Below are 12,853 nucleotides of genomic sequence, written 5' to 3' on the forward strand. Positions count from 1 at the left end.
TCCTTGTTAGATGGAAGTTTGCTCAATTCTTAACATCGGCATCAAAACCTCATAAGGGTTAACATAGGGTTTAAGGGATTACTTGTAGAAGTGAATAAAAGAATTAAGGAAAGTTCTGATATTAAGGTGATTGTGTATACTTGAATATGGAAGGTATGTATGCCATGAAAAATAATAAGGAAATTAGAATTACATGGGGAATAATTAAGAAGAATGAATGGCAAGAAACTATGATGATTAGATAATAAAAAAATGGAGAATTAGAATTAAGGAAAATAAGAGATTTTGAGAGAATATTAAGATTTTGCTCAAATTTTCGGACTCCTATAAATACATTTAGGAAGATTTTGCTCGGTTTTTAAGGAATAAAATAATTGTATAAATAATATAGAATAAATAATTAAATAATTAATTAGTTAAATACCAATTATTTACCAATAAATAATCAAGAAAAATCAGATTTTCCATACATGGAAAATCCTAAAATCCTAGCTAATTATTGGGAAATTTTGGCCATAATAAAATAATTAATAAAAATATTATTTTGCTTTAACTAAAATATCCGAAATATGTAAATAATCCGATTTTTAAAATAGGATAAATGGATAATATATCTTATCAAAAAAAATGATTAATTTTCAAAATACTTTTGGCGCCAAAATTCAAATATTATTTTGGCTCCAAATAATAAATTTACTAAAATACCCTTTTTGTAAAATAATTCTTAATTAATTAATTAGAAAATACGTATGAAAATTCGGGGTATTACATTCTTGTTTTTCCCTCTTTCGACAACATAATCTGTCCCACAGAAGAAGTGTTACTCTAATGTCTCGGCTGCTGCACACTTGGGCTTTCATGGCTCATCTTCGTTGGCCTTTTTTAATGCTGAATTCAATAAGGCAGCAACTGTGCTCTCTAAACGCAAAAGGAAGGTTACAGATTGTTGGATATCTTCCACTCTTAAATATCAAAAATTAGATGTTCTTGCTTCTTCTTTTGGTAATGACACTTGCTCAAATGCTATTACAATTTCGAGTTCTATGTCTCCTGCTACTTGTGTGAATTTTGGTTTGGCGGCTGGCCCTTCACAGCTCCCAAGGTGCCCATGATTGTTAAATCATGAAATTGTCAGGGTCTAAATGACAATAACTCACCCAAACTCCCTTATGTTTTTTGGTTGCTACATAAGTACAAGCCTAACTTTTTGTTTCTTAAATAAACTAAAGTTCCTGTTTCTGTTGTTTCTAGTTTAATAGGTTGTACTAATCCTAGTTTTGTGAAGGGCTTAGATGCTTTAGGTACTAGTGGTTGGCTAGTTGTTTTTGCATATGGCTCGGAAGCTATCTCTTGTGTTTTTTGCTCTTCTAATATTATACTTTGTAGTGTAAAAACTCATAATGAAATAGATAAGTGTGTGATGTTTTTTTATGGAGCTCCTGTACTAGAAGATCGACCCCAAGTTTGGGGGTTAATTTTAGACTTGTTAGCTATAGCACCTAATACTTTGATTATTGGAGATATTAATCAAATCGAACATCATTATGATAGGTTAGGTGGTTCTAATGTTATTAGAGGGTGGGATTCCTTTATTGATTTTCGTCTTAAATCAAGCCTTTTCTCCACGCCTTTCAAAGCCCACCGTATACTTGGACTAATAATCGGGATGGGGACCAACTCATTCTACAACGTCTGGATCACTCCTACATGACTTCCACTTGGTTTACAAACTACCCGAAAAGTAGGTTGCTTAACCAACCTATTCTTGTTTCGGATCATGCTGCTATCATTTTTTAGGACTCTGTTTTTCAACAACTCTCAAATAGGCCTTTCCGATTGGATAATTGGTGCCTTAATTATCAACAGGTCCATGACATTGTGACCCAAACTTGGCAAATTGATCATACATGCTCTCCTATGTTTTCTCTCTCCAAGAAACTGATCTATGTTCGATCTTTAATTAGAAACTGGTGTCTTAATAACAAGAAGTTCTAGGGTGTAGACTGGAAAATTTTCACTCATGATCTTTTGGTTGAAGGGGAGGCAATACAATCTATCTCAGATGCATCTAGCTACTAATCGAATATAGTTACTTCTAAGGAAAATATTTTTTTGTTACAACTTCAATTCTGGGGGCAGCGATGCAAAAAGAACTGGATTCTCAAAGGAGACTGCTATTCTAAACTCTTGTTCTCAAAAGTTAAGTGTCATCAGAAGAAGAATATTATTTCTTCCCTGGTTGATGACCAAGGTCTTGTGCAACATGGTCACCAGGAGGTCCAAAACATAGTAGTCCGCTCACTAAAGGAGACTTTCAAATGTGATGCTATTCCTCTTTACGATCCTGAGATTAATACTCTCCTTCAGGAACTGCATCTTCCTTCTCTTAATTCTTCGCAGATTAGTAATCTAGAATGACCTTTTAAAGCAACTGAGATACAGGACGCAATGTTTGATTTGGGAAATTGTAAGTCCGCAGGTCCAGATGGAGTTACGGCAGAATTTTTCAAAGTCCATTGGCACACGGTGGTGATTCGGTGATTGCAGCTGTCCAGAGTTTTTTTCTTACGGGGTTCCTCCTAAAAGAATGGAATCAATCACTCCTGTTCATGAACCCGAAGATTACTTCTCCCACGGAGGTTAACCACCTTTGCCCTATAAGCCTTTGTAATACAATCTATAAATGTGCTTCCAAATGCTTGGTTGCCAGAATCCGTCCGTATTTGCCTTTGCTAATATCTGATTCTCAACATGCCTTTGTCCAAGGGTGGGTTATTTCAGATAATATTCTAATGTCCCATGAATTAATGGAGAAAATCAATTCTTCCAAGACTGGTACAAACTAGCTTGCTGTGCTCAAGATCGATATGAGTAAAGCATAAGACAGAGTTCATTGGAGTTTTCTTTTACGGGTGCTTCAAGCCTATGGTTTCCCAGCCAGATGGCTCCAAATGATTCACCAGTGCATTTCTATAGTCTCCTATAAATCTCTCATCAATGGTAATACTTCTGAGGCTTTTAAGCCTAACTGTGGCCTCCGTCAAGGGGATCCGTTATCCCCATACCTCTTTCTATTCTACATGGTTGTTTTTTTCCGGAATGCTACACTTGGGTCGGGATTTGCATATGTTTCAGGGAATAAAGATCTCCAAGTCAAGTCCTATTATTTCCCACCTTTTCTTTGCCGACGATGCAATGGTTTTCTTCAAAGTGTCTGCTCCTTCTTGTTCGAATATTATCGATATTATTCAATGCTTTACGAAGATTTCTGGTCAACAGCTGAATCTCAAAAAGTCTATGTTTAAATTCAATCCTAACACTACTACGCCTGCTTAGGATGAATTTAAGGCAATGTTCCGTATGAAACTTGTTCTACGGTTTGATCATCATCTGGGATCCCCCATTGATTTCATGGAAAAGAAAAAAGATTGCTTCCAATTTCTCATCAACAAAATTGTTGGTCGCATCACGTCGCTCAATGTTGTCAGACTTTCTCAATCACAAAAGTTAATTTTCATTAACTCAATCCTGGTGGCCATGGCTTCTCATCTCCTCTCATACTTTGAAATCTCAAACTGAACTACTGGGAAAATTGATAGCTTATTATTGAAATTTTTTCGGTCACACTCCGAAAATCAAGGAATGCATTGGGTGGGGAAAGGGAAAATGCATCTTCCTCGAGGTATGGGTGGGTTAGGAATTCGGTGTATCTCAACTCTAAATAAAGCTCTTCTTATGAAACAAGTTTGGAGAATTTTTAACCACACTCAGTTGCTCATTTCCAAAGTTTTATACAGCTCGTGCTCGCTTCTTGTCGCCTACTCTAATTCAGGGTAGACGCTACTCGGGTCGACAGTCCTACGACCTCTGCAGACTGCTTCATGCGGATGCACTTTTGTCGACGGGGTGCAATTGGAAGGTCGGCAATGGAAATTTCATTCTTGCCGGGAGTTCAAATTGGGTCAACGGTACTACGCCAGACTTCCAACCAAGGATCCTCCTAGCCACTGCGAAGGATTGGACAGTTAATTTCTTCATTCATCCTCATACTCTCACTTGGGATGTGGACAAAGTACAATAGTGATTTCAGCCAGCGGATGCTTCCTCAATTCTTGCCATGGAAACCCCTGCTTTGCAGAAGGAGGACTTCCGCTTTTGGGCGAGTACTACTTCGGGGAATTACACGGTTAAGACAGGTTATGCAATGATCATTCAACCGCTTACTTCTCATTTACTACCTCCGTTACATATTAGTTGCAACTTTCACCTTGGCACGGATTTTAAGACAAAATTTCATAATAGCTGATTAATGAATCAAACAATAGATAATTAAGGATAGGAGAGAGAAAGTGAAGGTAATTAAAAAATTAACCACCACCACCAACAACAACCACCCCGCAACCGTCGCCCAACAGCAGCCACCCCGCCATCGTCGCCCAACAGCCTGAAAACACCTCCTCTCAGCCGGAACCACCCAGAAACCACCCACTCGCAACTTCTAACAACCTAGAAACCACCCACACGCACATTAAACAACCCATAAATCACCCAGAAACCATATTTAAGTGTAGATTTGAGGATTTTTTGAGGTTTTGAGAAGATTTCGTGACGAACTTGTGGGTTTTGTGAGGATTTCGTGGTTTTGAGAGTGATTGTGAGGAAATTCGTGACGAACTCGTGGGTTTTGTGAGGATTTCGTGGGTTTGAGAACAATTGTGATGAATTTCGTGGGTTAGATCAAAGTGCAATTGTAAGGAATTCGTGGGTTAGACGCTAGATTGAGGTATGAGAGTGAAATTCATGGAGGAAGGAAAGAGAAACTCTTGGAAGAAGAAGATCCACTCATGGAAGAAGAAGAACCCAGAAGAACTACGGTATTGAAATTTCACCAAATCTGGAAAATAGCAATGAATTGGTTTGATTCATTGAATGAAGTTAGTTCCATTTTTTTTTTTTGAATGGTGAATGAAGTTGGTTGGTGAATAATTAATTTGTTGAGAATCAGTAATTTAATGACTTTGGGTTAATGGTTAAGGTGATCAGATTATAATAGGTAATTGAGATTATGATTTTTTTAGTAAGGGTAAAGTAGTAATTTTATATGAAAAAATTTACTAAAAAAAGAAAGAAATAGAAAGTTGCAACTAATAGGTAGCACCCCTAAATGGCAAAAGTTGCAACTAATATGTAACAGAGGTAGTAGTAAGTCCTTTTTGGAAAGTCCTTTGGTCCCTGCAGTTACAGCCAAAGTGGAAACTATTCTTATGGAAGTTATTCCATAACGGTTTAGCGGTTAAAATTGAGCTTCATCGCAGGGGGGTTCCCATACAAGATGTGTCCTGTGATCAATGCAGTACACAGCTAGAAGATTTCAACCATCTGTTTAGAGATTGCACTATTGCAAGAACAGCTTGGAGGGGTAGTGCCTTGGGCATCCATTTAGAATTACATGGACACCTTTCTTTCTCAGATTGGATTTAAGATTATATCCGACTTTTAATTAGTCGGGATGGGATTTTGAGTCCCAGTATTAGCACCTTTGTTGGTACTCTATGGGGTCTTTGGTTATTTAGGAATAAATGGGTTTTCAATCCCGACACTTGTCATAATACTAATTGATCTACAACTATTGGATATACTACACTCTCATACTATATATATGGATGATGACACAGGGATGGAGCTTTCTCTCTCTTCTACTAATCTCCCTGCCCGCCTGGGTTTCATGTAGCCCATTTAGGGCAAAATCACAGAGGCTCACCCTTACTGAAGATTCATGTAGATGGATCTTGGTTCAAAGACACACAACAAGCAAGAATGGGCTGGTGTCTCGACAATACAGATCCTCTGGATGACAGGATTGTAGGTGGGAGTAATTTTGGGTTGTGCTCCTCTTCTCTTCACTCGGAAGCCTTAGCCTGTTGCTATGCCTTGCAATGGGCTTCAAATGCAGGCATTCAATCGCTTCTTCTGTTTACAGATACTTATAATCTGGTCACTCTTTTGCGCGGCGATGTACGAGGAGATATCCGGTACTCATGGCTGCTGCAGCAGATTCAACTGTTAGGGTCTACTTTCCAACACTGTAGTATTTACAAAGCAGATTGGGAGTGTGTTCACAGGGCGCACCAAATTGCAGGAGAAGCTGCCATCCATTTCATTTGCTTTAGCAGTAATTTGTTTTAGTTTTCTTTCCTTTTATCCTTTGTCAAAAAAAAAAAAAAAAATTATAACAAAATTTCCTTTATATAAAATTGTATAAAATTCTCTCTTTGATCTTCACTCTATATAATTATCCTAAACTTATTAATTATTATTGCACTCATTCCATAACAGGACTAAAATTTTCAAAAACGAAGGGTTATATACTTATCAAGCGAAGAGACTAGTTTCAAGATTTTAGGGCTTGGGCTCATGCAATATACTAGTACTTGATAAATTAGTAGGCACAATAAGTGTAATTGGCGGGAAAAGCACTATACATACACTATTTTTCCCGCCGAACACCTCACTCTTTCACTCTTCACTTACTCAGATACACCCTAACTAAACCCTTCCCTCCTACAAACCGGCCGACCACAGAGAAAGACGGTTCGAGAGAAAGTCAAGAAATTCCGGCTACACAATGGATTACGGTGCTTTCTTCGTCGACGAAACCGCGGCTCCCGTCGAAAACGCCTTTCTTGAGTTCCTTAGAAGGTATATACCTTATTTTTTTCTCTCCATTGAATTTTGTATTTCTACATGTTGCTGCATTTTTTTTTAATTAAATTTGGTGGTTTGTTTAGCTTCCGTTCTGATCTGAATTCACGGAATCCGTATTACGACACCGAGGTTACGATAATGGAGGAGTGTGAATCAACCACTATGTTTATTGATTTCTCTCATGTCATGCGATTTGACGATGTTCTTCAGAAGGCAGTTTCTGATGAGTATTTGAGGTACGATACCCGAAGTCTGGGTATAATTTTACCATCACTTGTTCAAATTTCACTTTTTGATTATCAATTTTGTGCTGAATTAAGTTTGATTATTAACACTTTTTGTTGAATTTGGTGGTTAATTAATTAATTGTTTTTTTTTTTTTTTTTTTTTTTTTTTTTTTTTTTTTTCTGATATTTTGTTGAGTAGATTTGAGCCTTATTTGAGGAATGCTTGTAAGAGGTTTGTGATGGAGCGGAAACCGAATATTATTGCTGATGATAACCCTAACAAAGACATCAATGTTGCATTCTACAATATTCCTCTCGTTAAGCGGTAATCATCTAAATCGACCGTTTTTTTGTTTATTATTTTTCATTGTGATAAGTATCATTGAGGCAATGATATAACTGTTTTTAGGTCATTGTACCCTAAATTACTTGAATGTGTTATCAACGCAGATTGAGAGAATTAAATACCGCTGAAATAGGCAAATTACTATCCGTAACTGGAGTAGTGACTCGCACGAGCGAGGTTCGGCCTGAGTTGCTCCAAGGTACTTTCAAGTGCTTGGATTGTGGCACTGTTGTTAAGAATGTTGAACAACAATTTAAGTATACCGAGGTTAGTCAGTGCTATTATATATGTTTTGCTTCTGCCTGCTTGTTTTTGAATGTAATTTACAGTTACTTAATTTATTGAGGTTAGTTTAGCTAATTTGATCTTGGTTTGTTGTAGCCTACAATTTGTATAAATGCAACCTGTGCAAACAGAACAAGATGGGTGTTACTTAGACAAGACAGCAGGTTTACCGATTGGCAGAGGGTTAGAATGCAGGAAACCTCGAAAGAAATTCCTGCAGGGTCTCTTCCCAGATCGCTTGATATCATTTTGCGCCATGAGATTGTAGAACAGGCTAGAGCTGGTGACACGTAAGAACTCACGAAACATTTGTTCTATTGAATTAGTTCTAAAGTGGTGTATCTGAATACATGCTTTTTTTTTAATCTTGTTTTATATAATGCTAGGGTCATTTTCACGGGGACTGTTGTCGTTATACCAGACATTCTGGCATTGACATCTCCGGGTGAAAGAGCAGAGGTTCGTAGAGATGCATCATCTCAACGCAAGGCTGCTGCCACTGGAAATGAAGGTGTCAGGGGTTTAAAAGCTTTGGGAGTGAGAGATCTCTCATATCGACTTGCCTTTATTGCTAATTCCGTCCAGGTGTGCTTTGAATTGTATGGTTGAGTTCAATGCAGATAATAGATATATGGCCACATATTTCTAACTTTAAATTTGGCACGTAGATTGCTGATGGTAGAAGAGATGTTGACATTAGAAACCGAAAGAAAGATGGTGATGATGATGAAAGCCAACAATTCACGGTGTGTTCCTTGAGCTATTCTTTGAAGTTTGAGCTACCCAATTTCATGCACTCATGCACTGTCTGCATTTAGCATCTGCTAAACCATTTGCATCATGCATGGTCCCATTTAATATATTTTGGATCTTTCATTGCATGTTTCTGTGTAACTATTTACAGTTGAATAGTAAGTATGCATATTTTATCATCCCTCTTATTTCCTCCACTAATTGTCTAACTTTAAAAGTTTCGTTAGGCCTCCATCATTCAAAGAAAGTAACAGGTTCCAGTGCCCTAATTAGTCAAGAATATACCTGGATTTTTTTTTATTTTTTTTAAGACATGTTAAAATGTGTTGATACCTTTACCATGGATATTTCCAACATCTAAATGATTCTTTAATAAGTCCATTTGATGAATATCTATTCATCGATTTTATACTGAGATTTCTGATAAAGTTGGATTATTTTTTGTTTCAAATGCAGGCAGAGGAACTCAATGAGATCCAAAGAATGAGAAATAGTTCTGATTTTTTTAATAAACTGGTTGACAGCATTGCACCAACTGTATTTGGTCACCAAGAAATCAAGAGAGCAATTCTTCTTATGCTGTTAAGTGGTGTTCACAAGCATACACTTGAAGGCATTAACTTAAGAGGGGATATTAATGTCTGCATTGTAGGGGATCCCAGCTGTGCAAAATCTCAGTTTCTAAAGTATGTCATTCTTTAAATATTTTTTGGCCTGTGTTCCTAATTTTAAGAATTGTTTCATCTCTATCCTCATCTTCTTTTTACCAAAGAGACTAATCATGCTATTATATTTATCATTAGATATACTGCTGGTCTTGTCCCCCGATCAGTCTACACATCAGGGAAATCATCCTCGGCTGCTGGTTTGACTGCCACGGTTGCAAAAGAACCAGAAACTGGAGAGTTCTGTATCGAGGTTAATTGCCAATGGATATTATTAGATTTGATTTCTTACGTGTTTCATGCTGACTATCTAATGCCTATATAAATTAATTTGAGCAAGTGGTAACTTCTATGTATAATGCTTTGTTTTCGACTTATCATTTCAGCTAAACATTTTGATTGTAAATTAAGGAACTTCTTTAATGGTAAATTATGGAAGGTGTTTGAATTGAGAATGGATATCCAGAAGGGGAGATACAATTTGGATATAATTTCTCTTTTAAGTTAGAGTGGTTGTTTTACCTATTCTGCTGTACTTATGCATCAGTAAAGAGTGGTTGGTTAATTTGATAGCGTCTCTTCTCTAAACTTTAGGCTGGGGCATTGATGTTAGCTGATAATGGTATCTGCTGTATTGACGAGTTTGACAAAATGGACGTCAGAGACCAGGTAATATACTCCGGATAATTGTCATGAAATTGTTTATAGAATTCTATTCGTTGTTGTAACTTTTGCATGATCAATTCAAAGGTTGCTATTCATGAAGCCATGGAGCAGCAGACTATAAGTATCACAAAAGCAGGCATTCAGGCTACTTTGAATGCAAGAACTTCGATTTTAGCTGCCGCCAATCCTACTGGGGGTCGATATGACAAAACAAAACCTCTAAAGGTAATGTATTTCAAACCAAATACACATTATTATGATTAATTTATTGCATATTACCTGAGTTTTGTACATTGTAACTTGGTTTTGACTTTTGAGCTGCTTCTCAGAATATAGACTGACATTCTTTTTCCTGCAGTATAATGTGGCTCTTCCTCCAGCAATTCTCTCAAGGTTTGATCTGGTATACGTTATGATAGATGATCCAGATGATCAAATTGATTACCACATTGCTCACCATATTGTTAGAGTACATCAAAGGCATGAAGAAGCATTATCACCTACCTTTACTACTGCCCATATAAAACGTTATATTGCCTATGCAAAAACATTGAAACCTAAGGTCATCTTTCAAACTTCTTCTGCATCAACTTTGATTAGGTAGCTATATAAAAGTTGTTTCACAACACTCAATTTTCTCTTATATTGGAGCAGCTAAGTTTGGAAGCTAGGAAAATGTTAGTTGCCTCATATGTCACTCTTAGAAGAGGGGATGCTGCTCCAGGTAGTAGAGTTGCTTACAGAATGACTGTAAGACAGTTGGAGGCATTGATCAGGCTATCAGAAGCTATTGCGCGAAGTTTCTTGGAACTAGAGGTATGTTTAATAATTCAAGATCGTTGTATGTATTCATTGGTTTTTACAGCTCAACTTAATCTGTAGGATTTGTCTTTTAGGTACTACCACGCCATGTCACTATTGCGGTTCGACTTCTAAGGACATCAGTTATTAGGTAAGAAACGAAAAGGCAGTCATCTCCTATGTTCTTCATACCCTTGTTTTCATGATCTTCTGTGTCCATTTTACACTCTGATTGAAGCTCGTATTGATCATGTATAATGTAGTGTGGAATCAAGCGAAATTGACCTGTCTGAGTTTAATGAAGAAATTAATGATGGTGGAAACGGAGCAGATGCTTCTGGGGGTGATGCTCAGCAGTCTCAGCCTAGTCCTGCAGGGGAATCAGCTTCAGCTAATACAGGTGAGACTGGACACAAAAGCACAGCCAACTGGTCTGGCCATATAAGCCCTCGTATCAAATCTTCATCTAAATATCAATTTGTCATTGTTTACCTAGTTTTTTTACTGAATTGAGGTGGAATTTGGAAGCAAACATCCAGAAAAATAGTTTTTTTATTCCTCTCGGGTTTTTTTTGGACAACTGATAAGAACATTTTTGTGCTCTTTCTATGTTAAAAAATAATCACCTCATGTTTTGAGTATATTATAGGCATTAACTAGTAGGCTAAATAATCTTGCAGGAAATGCTGACGGAGCTAAAGCTCAGGAACAGAATTTGGTGATAACAGATGAACATTTTGACAGAGTGACATATGCGCTTGTCATGCGGCTTAGGCAGCTTGAAGAGACTGCTGAGCAAGAAGGTGAAATTACTGAAATGATCTTAGAACACCTGCTACCATGGATTTTTTTTTAAGCTGCAGTAGATATGTTGTGACATTAATGAAACTATAGAAGCCTGCCTTTGTGTGTTGAATGTCATTCATTAAGCTTGTTGTTCCAAAAACTCCGCAGGGAAAGGTCTTCTTGGGACTAGACAGAAGGATTTGATTCAATGGTATGTAGCACAACAAAATGAGAAAAATAGTTACAGTTCTATGGAGGAAGCTCGTAAAGATGTTAAAATAACCAGAGCTATCATTCAGGTATAGTAGTGAATATGCCTAGTGCCTGAACGTGACTGTTAACATCATACTAACATTATATGCTGAATATTTATCGTCTGCAGAAATTGATTAAAGATGGAAATCTAATAGTTGTGGATGATGGTACGCAAGCAGTGGCTGAAGGTGAAGATTCTGGGCGTCAACCTTCAGTGTCTAAAGACGACAGGATCTTGGCTGTTGCTCCTAATTATTTTATAGAGTGAGTTATTCTGTTATTTGTAATGTGGGTATAACTTAATACTCCTTACTTCCAAGTTAAGGGTCTACAGCAGCCTGAGCTTTTGATGAAAGATCATGCATATGTAATTGATCATCTATAACCCGTGCGTAGAGTAAATTGTAAAATTTACATTCCCTGATTGTCTCCTGAATAAATCCTGTAATTTCAGGAGGTTGTTTCGGGTTAGGAAATTAGAAAATCATGATTATGTTGTTAGATGTATTTGGTTGAAATGCGATTTTTTTTTTTTTAAAAAAATTATTACTCAGCTTTTTGTTAATCTTAAACACTAATTATAAAAATTTAAGTTCCCTTTTTAACTTCTGTCGTGGCTAATGAAAATTTCTTTGCTTGATCATCCATGAAAATGCAGTTAAACTAAACTCTGGAGCTAAAACAGATCTATTCGACATGGGGTTCTTTTTTAGGTAGAAAGCATAGGTTACACTTCGTTGTTTCACTGCTTAGAACAGTAGCTAGCATGTAGGCATGTGTGTTAAAAATCACCCAAAATTGAGTCGTTCCCAAACTAGTTTGATACGAAATCTTTCAAACTTTACTTGTAACCGGTGTGAAGCTATTCTGAATCCGGCATGACTTGATGATAATCTACAATCTGAATATGACTTGAAATTGACCTATAGTCTACTTTAAATCGGTTAAACTCGATAATGTCTGAAGACTCTGAACCCTAATTGTACTTGACTCGAAGTCAACTTGCAAGCACTTGTACTGCCCAACCCTTTATACTATACTTGTTATCAAAATAGCAGTTAACCCTTAGCGCATTACTTCTATTGGTTTAGAAAACATATAGGATGAAAAATTTACCTCACATGCATAATAGGTGACAGGTGGTAAGTATTTTGAGGATAAATATTCAATCTAAAGGATGGTAAAAAGTACCACTACACGCATAATAGTGCACCAAAAGTAATATTTAGACAACTTATACTTTAATGGTACATTACACATGCATAATGGTACATAATTGTATATTATAATGTACCACTGTAGAGTCAACTTTTTCCAAAAACTTGTCAAATTTACATTTTTGCCCTCCTATATGTTCTATAAAT

The 12,853-nt window shown here is 36.8% G+C and overlaps 1 protein-coding gene across 1 annotated transcript; it reads left to right on the plus strand.

The window, feature by feature from the left end:
- The first annotated feature begins 6,328 nt into the window (after positions 1-6,328).
- Positions 6,329-12,042, plus strand: LOC110683255 (DNA replication licensing factor MCM6-like). Its single transcript, XM_021859599.1, has 18 exons — positions 6,329-6,699; positions 6,789-6,941; positions 7,132-7,257; positions 7,383-7,545; positions 7,660-7,853; positions 7,950-8,148; positions 8,232-8,309; positions 8,773-9,002; positions 9,120-9,234; positions 9,576-9,650; positions 9,732-9,872; positions 10,006-10,209; positions 10,302-10,463; positions 10,544-10,599; positions 10,712-10,848; positions 11,129-11,251; positions 11,403-11,533; positions 11,617-12,042. The coding sequence occupies exons 1-18, from the start codon at positions 6,626-6,628 to the stop codon at positions 11,755-11,757; spliced, it is 2,502 nt and encodes an 833-aa protein (XP_021715291.1). The 5' UTR covers positions 6,329-6,625; the 3' UTR covers positions 11,758-12,042.
- Positions 12,043-12,853: the final 811 nt, after the last annotated feature.

Source organism: Chenopodium quinoa, unplaced genomic scaffold (genome assembly GCF_001683475.1).
Source record: "Chenopodium quinoa cultivar QQ74 unplaced genomic scaffold, ASM168347v1, whole genome shotgun sequence".
Taxonomy (NCBI): Eukaryota; Viridiplantae; Streptophyta; class Magnoliopsida; order Caryophyllales; family Amaranthaceae; genus Chenopodium; species Chenopodium quinoa.